Consider the following 21957-nt stretch of genomic DNA (forward strand, 5'->3'; position numbering starts at 1 on the left):
ACACACACACACACACACACACACACACACACACACACACACACACAGACAGACGTGCTTCCTGTCGTCTCACCTGGGACGTCCTCTGACAGGAAGGCCGAGTGTCTCGACACGAAGAGTTTCAGCTGCTGATCCAAAATGGAAACATCCAGACCCCCAGACCAGCACCGCACACCTGAAAATACACAACACACACACATGAATATACACACCTGAAAATACACAACACACACACCTGAATATACACACCTGAAAATACACAACACACACACCTGAAAATACACAACACACACACCTGAATATACACACCTGAAAATACACAACATACACACACACTTGAATATACACAACACACACACCTGAATATACACAACACACACACCTGAATATACACACCTGAAAATACACAACACACACACCTGAATATACACACCTGAAAATACACAACATACACACCTGAAAGTACACACCTGAACCACACAGTATAACAAACAGCTGAACCACACACTGACTGATTATTGATCATGTTTCTGATGATCAGCTGTGTGTGATGTCACTGATCAGCTGCTGCATCAGCTGGTTTCAAAGCAGCAGCAGAGCGTTTTCGGTCAGAGTGAGACGTCCGTCCGCTCTCATTTCCTCCTCAGCAAACAGGAAGCTCAAATTATTTAGTAACACCACTTCCTCTTTGTGTCAGCAGCACAAAATTCAACCAGAGGCTGAAAACAGGCTGTAAACTGACTGTAAACTGACTAAACAGGCTGTAAACTGACTGTAAACTGACTAAACAGGCTGTAAACTGACTGTAAACTGACTAAACAGGCTGTAAACTGACTAAACAGGCTGTAAACTGACTGTAAACTGACTAAACAGGCTGTAAACTGACTCTAAACAGGCTGTAAACTGACTAAACAGGCTGTAAACTGACTGTAAACTGACTAAACAGGCTGTAAACTGACTAAACAGGCTGTAAACTGACTAAACTGACTAAACAGGCTGTAAACTGACTCTAAACAGGCTGTAAACTGACTAAACAGGCTGTAAACTGACTGTAAACTGACTAAACTGGCTGTAAACTGACTAAACTGGCTGTGAACAGGCTGTACACAGGCAGTAAACTGACTAAACAGGCTGTAAACAGGCTGTAAACTGACTAAACAGGCAGTAAACTGACTAAACTGGCTGTAAACAGGCTGTATACAGGCAGTAAACTGACTAAACAGGCTGTAAACTGACTAAACTGGCTGTGAACAGGCTGTACACAGGCAGTAAACTGACTAAACAGGCTGTAAACTGACTAAACAGGCTGTAAACTGACTAAACAGGCTGTAAACTGACTAAACTGGCTGTAAACAGGCTGTAAACTGACTAAACAGGCTGTAAACAGGTTAAACAGGCTGTAAACTGACTAAACTGGCTGTAAACTGACTAAACTAGCTGTAAACAGGCTGTAAACTGACTAAACAGGCTGTAAACAGGCTGTAAACTGACTAAACAGGCTGTAAACTGACTGTAAACTGACTAAACTGGCAGTAAACTGACTAAACTGGCTGTAAACAGGCTGTACACAGGCAGTAAACTGACTAAACAGGCTGTAAACTGACTAAACAGGCTGTAAACCGACTAAACAGGCTGTAAACAGGTTAAACAGGCTGTAAACTGACTAAACAGGCTGTAAACTGACTTAACAGGCTGTAAACAGGCTGTAAACTGACTAAACAGGCTGTAAACAGGCTGTAAACTGACTGTAAACAGGCAGTAAACTGACTGTAAACAGGCTGTAAACTGACTAAACTGGCTGTAAACAGGCTGTAAACTGACTAAACAGGCTGTAAACAGGCTGTAAACTGACTAAACAGGCTGTAAACTGACTAAACAGGCTGTAAACTGACTAAACTGGCTGTAAACAGGCTGTAAACTGACTAACCAGGCTGTAAACAGGCTGTAAACTGATTGTAAACAGGCTGTAAACTGACTAAACTGGCTGTAAACCGGCTGTAAACAGGCTGTAAACTGACTAAACTGGCTGTAAACAGGCTGTAAACTGACTAAACTGGCTGTAAACAGGCTGTAAACTGACTGTAAACAGGCTGTAAACTGACTAAACAGGCTGTAAACAGGCTGTAAACTGACTAAACAGGCTGTAAACTGACTAAACTGGCTGTAAACTGACTAAACTGGCTGTAAACAGGCTGTAAACTGACTAAACTGGCTGTAAACTGACTAAACTGGCTGTAAACAGGCTGTAAACTGACTAAACTGGCTGTAAACAGGCTGTAAACTGACTGTAAACAGGCTGTAAACAGGCTGTAAACAGGCTGTAAACTGACTAAACGGGCTGTAAACGGCGGCTGTCCCTGCAGGTCCAGCTGACCGTGTGAATGCAGCGTGAGGACGTGGTGAACAGAGTTCTGGAGGATCACAGTAGATTTATTGTTCCACAGTTTGTTCTGCTGATTTTTGATTCCTGAGGCTGTTTGTGTCCGATGACATGATTCACATGTCATTGGACGTCATGTCTGTGGACTCTGTTGAACTCGATGGACTCTGTGGACTTGGCGGACTCTGTGGACTCGGTTGGACTCTGTGGACTCGGGTGGACTCGTTGGACTCTGTGGACTCTGTTGAACTCGGTGGACTCGGTTGGACTCTGTGGACTCGGTTGGACTCGGTTGGACTTGGTTGGACTCGGTGGACTCATTCCTCTGAAGCGGAGACACTGATGAAACTGCTGCAGTTTAAACTCTGTGTGAGTTTGAGACTTTTACAGGAAACAAACGAAAAACCGTCGAGCTCCAAAACACAACAACTTCCTGTGGCCAGGGACTTTCATAATAAAGGCCTCCTCAGAAGGCCCCAATTCTGCTGACATAAAAAGAGACCAACCCAGTTAAATCAAAAAAGTGAATTTCTCTCTCCGTGATCTCCCTCTAAAGTGTCTCTCCGTCTGTAAATTAACCCTCAAATCGCCAAAAGAAGCCCAACAGGCTCAGACACTCAGAGGGAGGACGTTCACGATATTAAAGCTGATTAACCCTGAGCCCCTGAGCCGGACCCCCCTGAGCCGGGCCCCTGAGCCGGGCCCCTGAGCGGGACCCCTGAGCCGGACCCCTGAGCCGGACCCCTGAGCCGGACCCCGCACAGGAAGTCCTGCTGTGACATCAGGTCTAAATTTAACCTGGAGACCAGCAGCTGCTTTGAGGGACGAGACGAGTTTCCTCACGGACAGCAGGACTGAATATTAACAGCTACTGAAGACACTGAACTATAACTGTAGACACGTCAAAAAGACAAATACTTTCTTTTTCCAACAGTAAGGAGACGCCTTAGGGACTGTTCTTTATTTAACAGAGGAGGGGGTGGCTGTAAAAACTGTAATAAACTGTAATAAACTGTTATAAGTGTAATAAACTGTAATAACAGTAATAAACTGTAATAACAGTGATAAACTGTAATAACAGTAATAAACTGTAATAACAGTGATAAACTGTAATAACAGTAATAAACTGTATTAACAGTGATAAACTGTAATAAGCGTAATAAATAAACGGACTATCAGGCAGCTAACGGTTAGCATGCTAAACTTTTGCATCCCGGGAAACGTTTTAAAGTCACTTTTTGACCTTTAACCTTTAGTTACCGACCGCTTCAAACTACCGACGGACGTCTGCTCGCTGATGCTGTGTCAAAGGTCGGTGTTTAATCCGCAGAAAACCGGACAGAGTGTCATTTTAACGGACCACAGTTTCACCGACGCCAGCCCCTCCGGGTTTTATTGTGAAGGGTCCGAGGACTTCCGCTAACTCCACGCCGCCTCACCTGCGTCGATCTGCCGCAGCAGCCGCTCCAGCAGCCCGGCGGCCCGCAGGCTGCCCACCACCACCAGCACCGAGTGGTCCGCCGCCGAGGCCCGGGAGCGGCCGGAGGGAGAGCCGGGAGGACCGGGAGGACCTGGAGGAGGACCGCCGCCCCGCTCCGCCGCTGCTGCTGCTGCCGCCATCATGGTGTGGCCCGTCCACTGATGACGTCACCGACACAACCTCACGCCCCTCCCAAAGCCCACAACAGGCGGGAAAATGTTTAAATGACGTAACAGGAGGCCAATCAGAGGAGAGGACTGAGCAGGGCGGCCAATCAGAGGAGAGGACTGAGCAGGGCGGCCAATCAGAGGAGAGGACTGAGCAGGGCGGCCAATCAGAGGTGCGCAGTGCGTTCAGGTGAAAACAGGACAAAACTCGGCGGAGTTTGCCGAAGAAAAACTTTTTGAAAAGAGATTTCACGAGGATAAAACTAAATATATGACTAATTTTTAAAAATCCCCATTTCTTAGCTGATGAAAAGTACGCAATTAAATTGATAGTCATTTTTGCAAAATAATGTATATTATATACATCAAATAAAAAACTACCCTCCTTTTATATTTTTAGAGATACTGATTAAAAAACAAAACACTTTACAAGATTGAAAATTTGAAGATGAAAAGATTGAAAGATTGAAAACACAGCAGTCTGTCAGATTACAATAACCATGGTGTGAAATCATTATTGCACTCTGTGATGATGATGATGATGATGATGATGATGATGATGATGAGGGTGACTGTGGGTCTGTGATGATATTGATAATTGATTGAGTCTCGTGCATATATTGATACGGAGGTGTCCAAAGGCGCAACCAGGACCAAGACCACGATCAGGGCGAGCGGGGGTCCAGGACTGAAGGGTCGGTAAGGGACAGTGAGGGCGACAGACAGGCTGGAGCCTGAACGTGTAGGACGTTGTGGGTGAGAAGGATTTTAGACTCGGTCCCGGGTTTCGCAGAGAGCCGGTGCACCGAAGCTAAAACAGCAGAAATATGGTCCCTTTTCTTTCAGTGTGAACGGATTCGGATCGGGACTCAGGACAGTCTTCACTGACTGTGTGATCATAACAATAAAACCATCAAACTAATCTGCAGCTTAAACTTTGATCTCCATGTTCAAACGAGGCTCGTCAGTCGGTGTTTCGGTTTCCTGCAGCGGGCGGAGTCCTTGAACGTCTCACGGAGCTCCTCCAACATGGCGTCGCCCCTGCCCGGCAGATGCTCTTTCTTCCTGCAGAAGAAGAAACGTTTCTGCAAAATGATCGTCGCGAGAGGAAAACTGTTCTGCGGAGAGCACGCGACCATGGTAAGTCCGCGGACACGCGCCGAGTCCACGGACACGCGCCGAGTCCACGGACAGAACAGGAAGAGAGTCATCAGCTGATCCTTAGATATCGATCCTCAGAAAACTCTGATCGATAAAGCCTACAGTTTAAACTATATTATTTTGACAGTTCGGGGACAAAATAAAAGCCGTCAGTTTGTTTGTTTGTTGCATCTGAAGAATCTTGAGGAGGCGGAGCGCCCCCCGCAGGAGGCGGACCGCCACACACGACTTCATCTGTGAATGCAGAGCTTCTGCTGCAGCTTCAACACCATTTAACCGTTTAATAAACTGTAATGTGTGCGCGGTAACAGTGCGGAAAGCCCGTGCGTCCATATTCAATCTGTTAACCATCAGAAGAGCTGCATTAACCCATTGAAACCCGAGCAAATGCTTTGGTTTCCTTCATTCACATGGGAAAAAGACACTGAGCAACAAAAAATAAATGACCCAAAACTTAGCAAGAAAATGGTAAAAAGTACGAGAAAAGTATCTGTTTTTTTAAGAAACACAAGAAAGAGCAAAAACAGGAAATACAAAACTAGGCAAGCTAAAAAATGCTTAAAAATCTAAACAATTCGGTAACATAACTGTAAACTTGTTATCATAAAAAATACACTGTAGGGTTTTTTTTTTGTTTTCCCCGAGCTCGTTAAAAATAACTTTTGACATCTATGAATTTGTTGCAATTTGCGGAACATTTCTGTCCAAGATGCAAGATTGGCTTTTTCTCCTGTTTCTGAGGGAAATCAAACCAGTCTTTTCTGAGTTCAAAGGGTTAAATAAAACGATGAACTCCTCCACGTGAAGCCGGGAGCAGTTTATTTTCATCTGTGTGTTTGGACAATGTGTTCATTTGTTTTAATTTCATGATCTGAAATCACTTTGACGACATGTTGTGTCCCTCAGGAGGACATCTCCATGTCTCTCCAGAACTCTTTTCCACCAAAGTTTAAATTTAAACATCAGACGACCTGTTAAAAACAGCTGAGTGTTGCGTTCAGCGTCACCAACAGACCGGAGAACAGGTCAGCAAACGGCTGAAAGCAGCAGAGAGGCCGGTGAAAACGTGAAGGCGGTCGCTTGTTTGATCCGTCTGATGGGTTCGGTCGGTCTGAGTTTGGATCGATGTTTGAGCTGCTTGAGCAGAGACAGACCGAATCCTCTGGTGGCCTTTCATTGCATTTCGCTGGTCAGTCATTTTGGCTCTTTTTTGTTTGTTTGTTTTTTCCTTTCATTTGTTTTTGCATTATTTTTTAATTTGGTGATTTTTTAAAGAAAAACAATGGCATTTTTTACTTTCCTTTTCATTTTTGGGGGATGTTTTTTTCATCAAACTGTGTTAGCTTTTTTTTTTTAGCTTTAACATGTAGGCAAAAAAGAATTTATTTCAAATTTTTTTTCTTCAAAAGTATTTGGCAGTTTTTGTCCTTTAAAATGTTTGGCTTTTTTTATTTGGACTTTTTTTTGGTAAACTATTTTTCCTCCAGAATTTTGGGCTTTTCTCACAAACTTTCAGCAATGTTTTTTTTTTTTTTAGAACTATTTTTCCTTCAGTTTGTTTTGGCCTTTTTATATAATATTTGACACTTTTCCACTATTTATTTCTTCAAGTTTATTTATTTTTAATATTTTTGTTAATTTGTTCCCTTCTTCCTGTTTGCAGGAGGAAGGAAGCAGCAGGAGGATCATGTGTCCTCTGGACCCCAAACAGTGAGTCAGCTAATCAATCACATCAGTGATCCAGTTTATGTGAAACTGCATCAGAGAGTCAAAGATGGAGACGTTTTTATGACTTCCTGTTTTTTTGACCTTCAGCACTGTGAGTGAAGACAAACTGGACAAACACCTGAAGAAATGCAACTCCAGAGAGAAACCCAAACCTGTGAGACAAACTTCACGTCCTCTGTCAGACGCTGTCATCAATATCATCATAATACATAATCTCATTATTATTGCTGTTGTTATTGTTGTTGTTGTGTGTTTGTGTGTTCTGCAGGTTTATTATGTTGAAAACATCAACACTGGACCAGCCGACGGAGACGAGACGCTTCAACAGGTAATAACACACCTGCTGAGGACTCACAGTCGCTGATGGTGATGGTGATGATGATGATGATGATGATGATGATGATGATGATGATGGTGATGATGTCATCTGTCAGGTAAGTCTGTCTGAGCGCAGCAGGGCGGAGCTTCAGTCTCTGGTGGACCAACTGAAGACAGCCGTCACAGGTGAGTTTAGAGACGTTTACCTGTCGGTTACCTGATGATGATGATGATGATGATGATGTGGTTGTGGTTGTTGTAGTACTGCAGTGGGACGTGGAGGACAGCATTCTGTCTCACCCCGTCCTCCAGGAAGAACTCAACAACCCGAAGAACGGAGACTCAGCCCAAAAACACCTGAAGCAGCAGGTACACAAAAAAAAACAGGAAGCAGGAAGCTTTGAGTCTGAGAGCCAAGATTTAACCCGTCGGTCTGTGATTGGATGTGAGACTGTGACCCGTCTGATGAGTCAGAGCTGTCAGCCAATCAGTAGCTGCATGTCTATAAATAACTCCAGGTAGATCTCATGTCCTCTGACATCTTCAGAGCTCAGCAGAGTTTGGGTTCTGCTGATCGAAGAGCGGAACTAAGCACCGCTCCCCGAGGAGGCGGAGCTCTGTCTCACCTGTCAGGTGTGTCCAGTCCTCTCTCTTAGGTCACCTGCGGGCGCTGGGGCTGCTGGAAAGGGGGCGGTGCTTCGTGGAGTTTGGAGCAGGTCGAGGAAAACTGTCTCACTGGATCCACGAGGCCCTGAAGACCCCAGACCACCTGCAGACCAGACCAGACCAGAACAGAGACCAGGTGGATCCCTGTGAGGACCTGCAGCTGCTGCTGGTGGAGCGCAGCAGCACTCGATTCAAGGCAGGAAACCAGCTGCAGGGGGGGGTTTAACTGTGTCAGCAGAGAACCTGTTCAGGTCCAACATCAGGACCATCTTTGATCTGAGCTCTTTGGGGGCTCAGTCCGGACCTCATTAGGGAGGTCCGGGGGGATCTGTTCTGAGGCGTCTGTATTCACTTCGCGCCTCGTTTAACCTGAAAACATTTTTTTTGTTTGAACAGTGATGATGAAAATATGAGTATTTGTCATAAATCAGGTCAAGTCAGTTTCATTCATAGAGCCCATTTTCTCAAAACACGGTTAACCTCAGAGGGCTTTACAGCAGGCACCATCCCTCTGCCCTCAGACCCTCACATCACCCGAGGAAACACTCCCCAAAAAGAACCCCCTGTAACGGGGAAAAAAGGATGAATATATTGAGAGTGGAGGCGTGGTTCATAATAAAGGCCTAGGAGTCTATGAGTCTAGGATTTTGGTCTTAAAGTATTTGGTGATTTTTTAAAAAAAAAAGACAAATCCCCAGTAGCTGATCTGGTAGAGCCGGCAACTGCTCTGTCACTGTCCAGTAAAGACGGACGGACAGCCTCCAAACACGTCTGAAAAATGTAATAATAATCAGTCACTCACCTGCAGGAAAGTCAAGCTGGTCAGACCAGAACAGGTCTGACTCATTCTGGTCTGACTCGTTCTGGTCTGACTCGTTCTCGTCTGTTGCAGGTTGACGGGAAACATCAGGACGCTGGCGTCGAATTTGAGAGGCTTCAGGTCGACATCCAGCATCTGGATCTGAGTAAGAGACCAACACCTGCAGACATCCCTTGTTCTCTGTTGTCCAGGTTCTCTTTAGTCCCAGTTCCCTGTAGTGGACCTGGTTGTGTATAGTCCTGGTCTGGACCTTGTGGTTGTGGTGTTTCAGGTAAAGTCCAGATGCTGACCCAGAAGAAGCTCCCGCTGGTCGCAGTCGGGAAACACCTGTGTGGAGCAGCGACAGGTGAGCCGTCCTCTGCTCTGATTGGCTGTCAGGAAAAGTTCAAGAACATAGACACAGCCGGTCTCTCCTGTCCCTGGTCTCACCTGTCTCTGGTCTCTCCTGTCCCTGGTCTCACCTGTCCCTGGTCTCTCCTGTCTCTGGTCTCTCCTGTCCCTGGTCTCACCTGTCCCTGGTCTCACCTGTCTCTGGTCTCTCCTGTCCTTGGTCTCACCTGTCCCTGGTCTCTCCTGTCCCTGGTCTTTCCTGTTCCTGGTCTCAGATCTGGCTCTGCGTTGTTTGTTGGGGACACCAGAACTCACAGAGGACACTGGACCTGCCCCTAAACGCCCCAGAACCTCAGAACCAGCAGCACAGCAAAATCCTAATCCTGGTCTAGGTCCAGGTCATGTGCTGGGCCTGACAGTGGCACTGTGCTGCCATCATCGCTGTGAGTGGCGTCACTATGTGGGGCAGCGGTTCTTCGAGCAGCAAGGACTCGGTGCCACAGAGTTTTCGGCGTTCTGTCGGATGTCCAGCTGGGCCACGTGTGGACTCAGATCGACCAATCAGGACACTCCGCCTGGGGATCCGACCAATCAGAGAGAAGAGGATGAAGAGCATGAGCCAGCGGAGGAGAAGGATGCCGTGAGCGGGTAAATATTTGACCCCGTGAACTTTGTTTCAGATTGAAACTGAGGTCACCAAAGTCATGTCCTCCTCCTGTCTGCAGCTTCCTGTCAGTGGACGAGCGCCAGCGCGTTGGCCGTCTGTGCAAACGCCTGATCGACGGCGGCAGACTTCACTTCCTGAAGACCAAAGGATTCGACTGCAAACTGAGTCGTTACGCAGACAGTCATGTGACTCTGGAGAACGTCCTGCTGAGTGCCGTCCCCTCGTCCCCGTCCTGAGGGTCAAACTAAGGATGCAGACAACACGCAGACGAAAAACAGACGACACGCAGACACAAAACAGACGAGTTCTCAGTTTCTGTGTTTTTGGATTGAATTGTTTGTATTAAAGAGTTTGACTGCGTTGAGTCCGTCAGCTGATTGGCTGAATTTAAAGCTGATTTCAGATCAATAACGACACACAAATATGAGCTGATGGAACATTAATAGAGAATCAGACAGTTTCACAAACAGGAACATGAAGATTTAAATATATAAAGAGTCCTGGATGTGATCTCACTGAGCTCCCACAGGAAGAAGAAGAAATATCGAGCCCCGATTAATTTAGTCGTTCGGCTCTGAAACAGAAACACAATCAATATTTTAATCAGTTTCAGTAACAATCAATACATTTAATTTAGTTTAAGAAATTATTTTTTCATTAAAAATCCATCAGATGAGTATAATTATTATCATCATTTAGTTTAATGAGAAAAATATTTTTAAATAAAAAACAACCAGGAATGAGACTGTCTCAGCTCGTTCAGTTTCTGATCTGCTCGATGAAAACAGATTCAGAGTACAGACAGAGAGACACCGGGACATCTGTGTGTCCCCATGTCTCTCTGGGTGTCTCGTGTTGATGACTGGTGGACGTGTTGACACTAACGGCCGACTCGGTGCACGTTGAGCGCGGCGTGCGCTCTCTTTCTGGCCTCCTGGATGTAAAAGTGCATAAACTCTCGTCCAAACATCTCTCTGTCGTCCTCGTCCTCGTCCTCTGTCTCTGTCTTTCTGCTGGGCAGTGTCACGTCCAGAGTCAGAGGGTTGTCCCTGAAATTCACAAACCTGCTTCAACAGAAACACAAATGTCTGTTCAGCCCAAGAGACGTCCGCGGGACACGTCTCCTCTGATTCTGTGAGAGGAAGGACGGACTGACCTGAGGCGGGACATGTCCTCCATCAGCGGGGGGATGTCTCTCAGCCTGTTGCTGCTGAGGACAAGCGTGTCCAGACTCTCCATCCTGCTGATGCTGTCCGGAAGTCTTTCCAGCTGGTTCCTCTGTAGCCACAGAGTGTGCAGCGTCTCCATCCTGAGGACACAATGCCTGCTGCTCATTGGCTGATAGCTGCGGGGTGCAGCGCTCCAATATGCCACATTTAAGAGACAACTTGAGACTTTCCTCCTTGACAGTTAGGGCTTACTCTTACAGTTAGGGCTGGCTCTTACAGTTAGTGCTGGCTCTTACAGTTAGGGCTGGCTCTTACAATTAGGGCTGGCTCTTACAGTCAGTGCTGGCTCTTACAGTCAGGGCTTACTCTTACAGTTAGGGCTGGCTCTTACAGTTAGTGCTGGCTCTTACAGTTAGTGCTGGCTCTTACAGTTAGGGCTGGCTCTTATAGTTAGTGCTGGCTCTTACAGTTAGGGCTGGCTCTTATAGTTAGTGCTGGCTCTTACAGTTAGGGCTGGCTCTTACAGTCAGTTAGTGCTGGCTCTTACAGTTAGGGCTGGCTCTTACAGTCAGGGCTGGCTCTTACAATTAGGGCTGGCTCTTACAGTTAGGGCTGGCTCTTACAGTCAGGGCTGGCTCTTACAGTCAGTTAGGGCTGGCTCTTACAGTTAGGGCTGGCTCTTACAGTTAGGGCTGGCTCTTATAGTTACAGTTAGGGCTGGCTCTTACAGTTAGGGCTGGCTCTTATAGTTAGGGCTGGCTCTTACAGTTAGGGCTGGCTCTTATAGTTAGGGCTGGCTCTTACAGTCAGGGCTGGCTCAGGTCTATAAGTTGAATAAACAGACCCACCTGTGTATGTCGTCTGGCAGGTGCTGCAGTCGGTTCCCTCCCATATCGAGCCACTCAAGTGCCGGCAGCGCAACCACGCAGTCGGCAGGCAGCTGAAGTCGTTCATGGACAGGTCCAGGTGCTGCAGCTTCTTCAGGTTCCTCAGCTGAGAATGTTCAGAAAACAGACCTCGACCTCAGATCATCCAGATCACAGAGTCTTCGGGGCGGAGCGAGGAGGCGGACTGTACCTGGTCTGGGAGCCAGTTCAGGTCCCGGTTCATGGCCAGCTCCAGTCGCTCCAGACTCTCGCAACCGCTCAGCGCCTCAGGAACCTCCTGGACTCTGTTGTAGCTCAGCATCAGCTCCCTGAGCCGAGTCAGCTGACCTGAGACCAGAACCAGAACCAGGACATGAGGACATGATGACTGCAGGAGAAACGGAACCATGAAACGGGTGGCAGGTACTGACCGATCTGTTGGGGGATCTCTGTGACCCCGTTCCGTGACAGATCGAGAACCAAAAGGTTCTGGAAGCTGGAGATGAAGTGAGGGATCTTCTGTAGTCCGGTCCGGTGGATCTGCCACTCCTGGACCTGAGTGAGCTGCAGCAGGCAGCCCGGCAGCGACTGGAGAACCCGAACCAGAACCAGAACCGGGGGGGGGAAAGAATCAACACTTGAGCTGTTTGTGACTCGGTTAGAGTGCACCAGTAATTTTGAAATGTGCTGCACGATCAGAATCACTGCAACGACTTCACGGCTTCAGAGTTCAGACTGAAAGAAATGAAGCTAAAAGTCAAAACCATCAAGTTAATTGAATTTAATTTAATTTAACTGAATCTGACAGAATGACTGATCACATCGTTAATCATTATGGAGACAAAACCAGATTAAAAAATAACAGAGGACGCACGTTTAAAAGCACGAATCATCAGACGTCCTCTCGTTACCTTCCAGTCCTCCTGTTCGATTCGGAGGACGAGGCGTCCATCTTCTGTCTGCAGCTTCTGTTTGAGACGAGACAGAGCCGCCCTGTCCTCCCAGAGACACACACTGAGTCTGGAACAAGGACACCAGAGACATCACAGACAGAGGGACAGAAGGACAGACAGATGAAGACATGAGACTTGTAACCACAATCTGTCTCTCAGTTTGTCTCTTGGTGGACCCTGATGAGCTCCAGGATACAACGCTAGCTGTTTCCCTCTGTTTCCAGGCTTTATGCTAAGCTAAGCTAACTACATCCTGAACACACACAGACACCCAAATGTCTCTGAGAGACATCAGCTGCTTTCACTTCCTATCTGATCACGCCGTTAGTCCTCCTGTCCACTCTGTATGACAGGTTCCATCACAGACTGGAGGACAGAGTGTGAGACAACGCTCTGAGACAACATCTGTTGAAAGGGACAGCCAGCAGGACGGAACGTGGACAGGACGGAGCGTGGACAGGACGGAGCGTGGACAGGACGGAGCGTGGACAGGACAGGTTTTGATGACACTCAAGCAGTTTGCATTTTTTTAAAAATCACCAAAAATTATGTTTAAGGTAAAAAAGTCAAATATGTTTTTTTCTGTATCAAAAATTTGAAGGAAAAAAAGACAAAATATTTTCTTTAAAAATCCACGATAATTTTTGAGGGAAAAAAGACGCCAAAAAGTTTTGAAGAAAAATTAGTTTGCCAAAAGTTTTAAAGAAAAAAAACAAACTGCACAAAATGTAGAGATAGATAGAAAAAGAAACTGCCAAAAATATTAAAGAAAAATAAGTCAGTCAAGTAACAATCACCAAATATTTGAAGGAAAAAAAAATTGCCAGACATCATCACTTCCTGTAGTTTGAACCAATAGAATCGTCGGTCAGCGGAGTCTGACCTGCCGGTGGCCCCGCCCCCGGCCGTCCTCCTCCGCTGCTCCTCCTGCTGCTCCTCCTGGACCCTCCGGATCCTCGTCTCCCACAGAGCCTTTATGGAGCTCACCGAGCCGCACGCTACCACGCCCACCATGATGACCACTTCCTGTCCACCGAGTGATGTCACAGCTCAGGACGACCTCCGACCTCTGAGCTGCAGCCACACCCCCCTGGGAGCCGCCTGTCGGATTAAAAAATGAGTTAATTTGTTTATTCAACAGACAACAAATAACAACAAACATTCAAAGCAACATAAACAGGAATAAATCAGTTACATTTTGAATGATAAAATAAATAAAATAATAAATAATTGTAGTTATCTAGAATAAATAATTAAAAAAATAAATGACATTAAATGTAAAAAAGTTTGAATTTACTTTAACTATAAATATTATAATCATTCAGAGGAACAGTGAATATTTAAATAATAATATTATTGTTTAATGATTTAAATCTATAATTTTTACTCTCCTTAAATTATTTAATCTGAAATATAACATTCATGTTATGGAACAGTAAATATTTTATTAAGTATACATTTTTCCATTTTTACTCTCCTTGAGACATTTAAGATAAAATCTTTATGAAGATACATTTTGATTTCTTTTTTTAACAAACATCTCATTTGAAGAAAGTAATTAACTGAAAATAAACAAGAATAAATCAATTAAATTGAAAAAATAATAAAAAATGTATTTTTATATATATATCATTATTATTATTATTTTACTTCTTGAAATTTTAAGACGTGAATCTTTTCTTTTTTTTAAATCAGAACAATATAGACTTAAGATATACATAAACATAGCACAATAAGTAAGGACATTTGTGTTTGTTTTATTTCTTTGTTGTAACAATGCTTCTTATACTGTCTTATATATATCGTCTTTATACCGTTGGAAAGCCATTTTATTTCCCTTTTAATGGTGCCACGTTTGTAAGGAACATGCACTTGTGGGATCAGCAGCAGAGCTGAATATGTGGGTTGAGCCCATGAAAAATTTGCCAAATCTTTTCTGCTGATGTCAAACAGCGTATTCTGCTATTGACTCTTGTTTGGTGGATTGGATGATTGAAGTCTGAAGATGAATGACATATTGGCAGTTTAACAATTTATTCATTGAACAAACAGGAGCCTCAGTAGCGTGTGGAGGAACCATACACAGCCACAACAGCTCATGCTGGTCACCAGCCTGGTCACACGCTGCTGTGGGATGGATTCCATTCTTCAACCAGCATTTGTCACGAGTCGGCAAACGTGGTTGTGTCGGTCACTCCGGCACGAACAGCACGCCCAAGCTGATCCCACAAGTGTTCGGTGGGGTTGAGGTCAGGACTGTTGGCAGGCCAGTCCATCCTCTCCACGCCCAAATTCTGGAGGTAGTCTCTGATAAAGCCCGCTCTGTGGGGGCGAGCACTGTCATCTTGGAGGACAGAGTTCGGTCCCGGACTGTGGAGATATGGGATTGCCACTGGTTGCAGAATCTCATTTCAGTATCTCTCTGCATTGAGATTGCCTCCAATGATGACAAGCCTCGTTTTTCCAGTGAGAGAGATGCCGCCCCACGCCATCACACTGCCTCCACCAAAAGATGTTACTTTGTCTATGCAGCAACCAGCATAGCGCTCTCCGTGTCTTCTCCACACTTTGACCCTATGACCCAACTACTGTTAGCAGAATCTGCACTCATCGCTGAACATAATGTTCCTCCACATGTTCAGGTTCCAGTGCACGTGTTACCGACACCAGCGTAACGGGCCTGACGATGAAGGGCAGTCACTGCAGGCCTCCTGGCAGCCCTATGAGACCGGAGACCGGGCGCGTGCAGTCTGTTCCAGAATCTGCAGAGGACTGCCTACGGTTCCTAAGTGCTGACAGGGTGAGGAAACGGTCTTCTTGGGGTGTTGTCTTCTTGGGACGCCCACTTTGCTGCATTGACATTCCCCGTTATGTGGAACTTGGCCTTCAGTTTGGAGATGGTACTCGGGCTCACTCTAAATAATGCTGCAACTTGGTTTTGCGGAACACCACCTTTACCGAAGTTGCTGTATTGCACGGACCCTATCCAGATCAGTCAAACGTGGCATGCCGATTCGTGGAGCAGACACCAACTGACCGCTGTTTCAGGGCCCGTGCTCACAGGACCTGGGGCTACCAGAAGCTCAAAACAGAGGCAAGAGCAACAGCAAGAAAAGCTGTTTGGCTTCGGCAGAGAAGATTTGGCAGATTTTTCATGGCCCACAGCTGCTCTGACTGCAGCTCACACGGAGGTGTATTACTCGTGTGTGTATTATCAGTGCGGTGGTGTAGTATTGGTAGTACTGTGTGCAGTATTTGTGTCTAGTATTAGTGTGTATATTAGTGTGTGTTGTTGATATCTCACCTTGTGTGAACGCGGCAGCCGTCCTCCATGCTACGACTCTTCAGCTGAAATCTGACCTCAGATTTGCTGTGGGTTAATTTTAGCCTCCAGGTCACATGACCCCCTGACACCATGCCCAATCACATGACTCACTGCTCAGTCACATGACTCTGTTGGTATAAACACATGCAGCTCACTTTGAAATAAAGTTAGACCTCCAGGACCTCCATGAATGAAAGCTGAGCAGAGAGCCGAGAACTTTGAGGTTTGTGCACTTCAACTTTATTAAAGTTTTTCACCAGCTTCAAACAGTTTTTATCTGTGCATATCGACAATCCCAAAAATACAAAAACCCAAAGTTTGTTCCTTAAAACAGCTAAAAGCAAAAACACAACGCAGGAAACGCAACAAACGCAGGAAACACAACAGACAACCAACAGCGTGTGCTTATTACCCAGCAGCCACCTGGACAGACAGCCAGTCAGGCACAGGAGAGAAAAGTCCAGCAGCTAGTCCTGGATCCATCTCCACAGAGGGAACTATAAAGAGGTTCTGTAACAGTCTACAGGACAGACCAGGACCAGGTCTGCAGGAACCAGGTCTGCAGGAACCAGGTCTGCACCCACAACTCAGCCCATTTATTTACAGTTTGAAGATCATCTGTCAGATTTAGTGTTTATCATGAAGAAGCAGGAGAGGACAGGTGGAGGACAGACAGAGGACAGACGAGACATGACGGGTCTGAACCAGGAAACGAAACTAACGTTTTTTCTCTGTATTGTTCATTTTCTGATGATTGTGAAGCTGCTGAACTGATAAACTTAATCATGATTTCATTTGTTCACAGCGACTCTCAGCTCATATTTATCTCTATATCTATTTATATTTACCTCGATCATTTAGTCACATGACCCTCCACCAGACAGACAAGTGTCCTGTGCAGACTCCTCCTTTTCAAAATTGCCAAAAATCTTAGGACAAAAGTTGCCAAATATTTTAAAGAGTAAAAAAAAACTGCCCAAAATGTTTTAATAAAAATACTTTGCCAATAATTTCAAAGAAAAACGCCTTTTTGCAAAACAAATAGTTTACCAAAAAATGTAAAAAAAAAAAAAATAAAAAAAAAGCCCAAATTTTTAAAGAAAAAAAGAAAATGCTAAAAATTTTAAAGAAAAAATGCAAATCTTGTCAAAGAAAAAAATGGGTTGGGCAAAAACCCCTTTTGAAGAAAGGAAAAAAAAAAGAATAAAAATCTAATTTCTTTAATGTCGACACACAGACCTTCATCAGAATCATTAACTTAGCCCCCAAAAAACTTATTTCATTAAGAGTCAATAATCTACTGGAACAACATCATAACTCAGTTTTGGTTCCTGTCAGGTGTCTCTGGCATGTTCGATGAACAGGAACATGGTTCTACCTGATCTGGATTTAGAGGAACAATTTATCACAGGAGACACTGCAGTTTAATGTTTCAGGAAGAGAACTACAAACTGACCTGAGAGCAGCTGCTGATCGCTGCTCCACAGGGTCAGATTCAGACCAGCTGGACACTAAAAATAAAAGCTTCACTTCACCGGTTCACCAAATCACCGGTTTAGGGGGTCACCGGTTCATTGGTTCACCGGTTTAGGGGGTCACCGGTTCATTGGTTCACCGGTTTAGGGGGTCACCGGTTCATTGGTTCACCGGTTTAGGGGGTCACCGGTTCATTGGTTCACCGGTTTAGGGGGTCACCGGTTCATTGGTTCACCGGTTTAGGGGGTCACCGGTTCATTGGTTCACCGGTTTAGGGGGTCACCGGTTCATTGGTTCACCGGTTTAGGGGGTCACCGGTTCATTGGTTCACCGGTTTAGGGGACTCACCGAGTCAGCTGGTGTCTGTCAGTAGTTTGAAGAGTTTGCGGTTGATTCTCTGAAACATTAAAGATCATTGTTCAATGTTTTTGTTCTTTAAACATTTAACCAAACTAACCACCTCTGACCTCCACTGTGTGTGTGTGTGTGTGTGTGTGTGTGTGTGTGTTATTGGTCGTCATGGTAACAGTGTGATTGACCCCTCCTCCTCCTCACGGCGCCTTGCTCAAAGGCAACAAGGAAATGATAGTGAGTGAGCGTGAAGGCCTCAAACAGAGAAAGAGGCAGCGAAGGCGTGTGGAGGAGGAGCCCTGATGAAGGTGGTCGTGGTCGTCGTCCTCACCGGGGCTGATGGGAAATAGTGCTCTGTCTATTTGAGGTCCAGCACCATGGTGGCCGGGTTCTCCAGGTACTCCCTCCACAGGTTGGAGAACCGACACATGGTGGCCCCGTCGATGATGCGATGATCTGCCGACCAGCTGACGTTCATGATGTGAGCTTGTACCACCTGACCATCGGCGTCGAAACGAGGAAGAACCTGATGGAGGAATGATCACAAATCACGTTCCGATTGTGTCTGTCGTTTTACGAAACACAAAACAGTTTGCTGGTTAAAGACTCCCACTGAGGTTTGGAGCTGAACTGAGCTGATTTTAAAGGGTTAACTCAGAAGTTAGTGTTTTCCCTCCACCAACGAGATCGCTGACAGCCTGTCGTAGAGTTGGTCAGGTGCTCTGTCAGTCTTTCAGTAAGTCGTCCGACAAGTCTTTTAGTAAGTAATTCAGTCAGTCAGTCAGTCGATAGGTCTTTTGCTAAGTCGGTCAGTAAGTTGTGAAGGAGTTTTAACACACTGGAGCTTTAATAAAACTTAAATGTGAAACTGCAGATGAATGTTGGCTGCGACATCACAACATATGAACACACGTATGTGATGAGGACTGTCCGCCTTTTGGATAATTCTGGAAAGTTTGGACTCACCAGGATTTTTCCCAGCGCTCCGATGGCAACTTCAGGAGGAAGGATGACGGGTTTGGCATACGTCCCTCCAATCTGAGAGAGACCAACAACAGGACACGGGCTGATGTAGTTCAGGACTGCAGCAGGTTCAGTTTCTGGTTCAGGTTCAGGTTGTTACTCACTGAGCCGATGTTGGACAGCGTGAAGGTTCCTCCACTCAACTCGTTGGTTCCCAGCTGACCTGCAGCTCCGAGCGCCTGCAGACGGTTTAACTCCTGAGCGATCTCGAATACGCTGAGCAGCTGAACGTTCTTCACGTTGGGAACCAGCAGACCCTGACTGGTGTCCATCGCCAGGCCGATGTTATGAGATGCCTGCAGGACACAACCGAGACATGTCACATCCGCTTCTAAAGACCGGCATGTGTTTCTGAGGACCGGCACATCCTCTTGAGGACCATCACGTATTTCTGAGGACCTTTATATGTTTCTGAGGACCGTCATGTGACCATGATCATCTAATACTGCTGAATGAATGTATTAAAGGGACAAAACTTTAAGAGGAGAAACATTTATAAAAAGCCTGGTTTAAACAATGCGCTGACCTTGTACGTGATGTTCTGGCAGCCTTCGTCCACTGAGGCGTTGAGGATCGGGAAGTGGAGGAGGCCTAGGGAGGCGGCCTGAACCAATGAGAGCTCAGCATGAACATCAGCGCTGTAAACATGTGACCAATCAGCGTGGAGGCGGAGCGGCGGTGTACCTTGATGAAGAACGGCATGTAGCTTAGTTTGACGCCGCGACCTTCAGCGATGGACCGGAGCTCTGCCCTCAGAGACACCAGGCGGCTCAGGTCCACCTCGTCACAGTAACCGAAGTGAGGAATCTTCAGCGCCGCCGTCATAGTCTTCACCATCGCTTTGTGGAAACCTGCACGCCAGACAAAACGCAATGTCACTGCACGCCACAGACAAAACGTGATATGATCGCAGGACGCGACCTCTAACCTTTGAGGGGCTCTGTGACGTCCTTGCCAGTGAAGACAGGTCTGGGCATGGCCGGTGGAGGTTTGGCTGCTGCCACAGAGCCGACGGGTTTGGCAGCACCAGGGGGCGGGACCAGGGGTGAGGTCTGGATCTCTTGGAACAGGGTCGGAGGGATGATGGCGCCCGTCTGCTTCGCCAGGAAGTTCAGGATGTCCTCCTTCAGTATCCGTCCGTCTTTCCCCGTCCCCACCACCTCACTGAGCTTTATCTGAGAGGACACAACACAACAGAGAGTGAAATAAAGGTACATGAAGTATTGTTACATACTGTTCACATAAAGTTAAATAAAGTACTGTGCTTCTAAAGTTTAAGAAGTTAAATTAAGTACTCTTCTAGTAATGTTAAATAAAGTACTGTTATAATTAACGCAGTGCTAATAAAGTTAATTTAAGTACTGCTCTAAGTTTACTTAGAGTACTGTTCTAATAAAGTTTAATAAAGCGCTTTTCTAATGACGTTAAAGTACTTTTAGAATCAGAATCAGAATCAGAAAAAGATTTATTGCCAGGTATAGTTAACACAATACGAGGAATTTGTTCTGGTGGGTTGGTGCAACATAAATATAGAAAAAGAAAACAGATAAAATAGAAGATACAAATATAAAATATAAAATATAAAACATAAAATATAAAAAGTACGAGTCTTACAGTGCAAAACAAAACAAGTAACACAAGTAACAGTGTAACAGTGCAAGAAACAGAACCATGGAATTAAAGTATATACAAGAATGGTTGGAGTGCAGATATAAAAGGTACTGAACTTATATAACTAATTTAAGTTTTGTTCTAATTAAGTTAAAGAAGTTAAATTAAGTTAAAGTGCTGTTAGAATAAAATTAAATGAAGTACTGCTATACTGATGTTAAATATAGTACTATTCTAATAAAGTTAATAAAGTACAGTTCTGATGCAGGTAAATAAAGTGCTGTCACAACAGAGTTAAATAGAGTACTGTAGGACAGAGGACAGACTCACGTTGTTCTCCATGGCCAGGCGTCTGACGGCGGGCGTGGCCTGAGTCTTGTGACCTTTGATCTCTTGGTGGGTGTGTTCTTCTCGGGCCATGGCGGGCGTCTCGACCACATCCTCCTCCTGGATCACCTCTGATCAACGACACGCTTTTAGTCCAAAAACAACAACAACAGGAAACACTGAGGACAGCCGGGTGTCCGTGTCTCACCTGAGCTGGATTCTGTCTCAATGTCCACTAGCGGTTTGCCCACCAAGGCGGTGGCGTCCACGTCGTAGTAGAGCTTCTTGATGACGCCATCGTAGCGGCTGGTGATGGTGACGGACGCCTTGTCGCTCTGAACCTCACAGATACTGTCAAACTGAGACACCTTATCGCCCTCCTTCACGTACCTGAGGGACAAGTCCATTCATTAGGGACAGACTGGGGACAGACTAAGGACACACTGTAGGCACACTGAGGACACACTGGAGGCACAGACTGGAGACACTTTGTCCATCCTCTTAGTACGTACCACTCCTTCACTGTCACCTCCATGATTCCCTCACCGATGTCGGACAGTTTGAACTGGACTATTGGTCCTCGATTCACTGCGGGACAAAAGACATTGATGACATCATCACTGCATCACTTCCTGTGGACACGCTGAGCGGGCAGAGGGACAGACTGTAAACGTCTGTCTCAGGGTGAAACCTGTTGGTCCGGATTCTCATGAAACAAAGAAGTCACGGGGTGTCACCGGGTGAATAAAGAGTTCGTTATGTGATGTCATCAGTCTCAGACACCTGTCCACTTCCTGCATTCCTGAGACTGGATCAACCAGGTCTGAACCCTGAAAGTGATTCAACATCAGGACACGGACGGTCTGTCTCACCTGTGCAGGTGTGCAGCGTCCTGCTCGTCAACACGTGGGCCGTTCGGTCACACCTGAAGCCGAGCGGCTGAACAGGTCTGAGAGATCTGAAGGTCTGCAGCCGGAAACACCGACGACGGTACTGCTGACTCAGCTGACAGGAAATACCAAACATCCGACAGTAAGAGACACGAAACGACCACAGAGAGACATGAAACAACCACAGAGAGACAAAACAACCACAGAGAAACACCAAACAACCACAGAGAAACAATACAACCACAGAGA

At 45.9% G+C, this 21957-nt stretch overlaps 3 protein-coding genes across 3 annotated transcripts; 1 reads left to right on the forward strand and 2 right to left on the reverse strand.

Annotated features, from left to right (window-relative positions):
* Positions 1-4601: 4601 nt before the first annotated feature.
* Positions 4602-10077, forward strand: trmt13 (tRNA methyltransferase 13 homolog). Its single transcript, XM_042483924.1, has 11 exons — positions 4602-5167; positions 6852-6898; positions 7004-7070; positions 7185-7244; positions 7351-7420; positions 7497-7603; positions 7878-8096; positions 8793-8865; positions 8992-9066; positions 9326-9698; positions 9776-10077. Exons 1-11 carry the CDS (start codon positions 5057-5059, stop codon positions 9951-9953), a joined length of 1380 nt encoding a protein of 459 aa, XP_042339858.1. The 5' UTR covers positions 4602-5056; the 3' UTR covers positions 9954-10077.
* lrrc39 (leucine rich repeat containing 39) lies at positions 10038-17019 on the reverse strand. The gene is given in 10 exon segments (XM_042483925.1): positions 10038-10291; positions 10603-10781; positions 10874-11026; positions 11735-11816; positions 11819-11879; positions 11964-12100; positions 12184-12340; positions 12664-12772; positions 13589-13806; positions 16010-17019. Coding segments are annotated over 9 exon segments (1023 nt in total). The 5' UTR covers positions 13720-13806; positions 16010-17019; the 3' UTR covers positions 10038-10277.
* A 164-nt stretch (positions 17020-17183) lies between these two features.
* Positions 17184-21844, reverse strand: dbt (dihydrolipoamide branched chain transacylase E2). Its single transcript, XM_042484130.1, has 10 exons — positions 21691-21844; positions 21331-21406; positions 21027-21208; positions 20822-20949; positions 19809-20055; positions 19565-19731; positions 19407-19484; positions 18985-19176; positions 18824-18895; positions 17184-18383 (listed from the first exon to the last, which is right to left on the reverse strand). The coding sequence occupies exons 1-10, from the start codon at positions 21842-21844 to the stop codon at positions 18216-18218; spliced, it is 1464 nt and encodes a 487-aa protein (XP_042340064.1). The 3' UTR covers positions 17184-18215.
* Between the last annotated feature and the right edge of the window lie 113 nt (positions 21845-21957).

Source organism: Plectropomus leopardus, chromosome 3 (genome assembly GCF_008729295.1).
Source record: "Plectropomus leopardus isolate mb chromosome 3, YSFRI_Pleo_2.0, whole genome shotgun sequence".
NCBI classification, from domain to species: domain Eukaryota; kingdom Metazoa; phylum Chordata; class Actinopteri; order Perciformes; family Serranidae; genus Plectropomus; species Plectropomus leopardus.

Coding starts and splice junctions, on each gene's coding strand:
- dbt (XM_042484130.1), bottom strand. CDS start 21,844: ATGTTTGGTATTTCCTGTCAGCTGAGTCAGCAGTACCGTCGTCGGTGT. Junction 19,485..19,564: donor ACATGCCGTTCTTCATCAAG/GTACACCGCCGC, acceptor TCATTGGTTCAG/GCCGCCTCCCTAGGCCTCCT. Junction 18,384..18,823: donor GAGCGCTGGGAAAAATCCTG/GTGAGTCCAAAC, acceptor TTCCTCCATCAG/GTTCTTCCTCGTTTCGACGC.
- trmt13 (XM_042483924.1), top strand. CDS start 5,057: ATGGCGTCGCCCCTGCCCGGCAGATGCTCTTTCTTCCTGCAGAAGAAG. Junction 5,168..6,851: donor GCGGAGAGCACGCGACCATG/GTAAGTCCGCGG, acceptor TCCTGTTTGCAG/GAGGAAGGAAGCAGCAGGAG. Junction 9,699..9,775: donor GAGAAGGATGCCGTGAGCGG/GTAAATATTTGA, acceptor TCCTGTCTGCAG/CTTCCTGTCAGTGGACGAGC.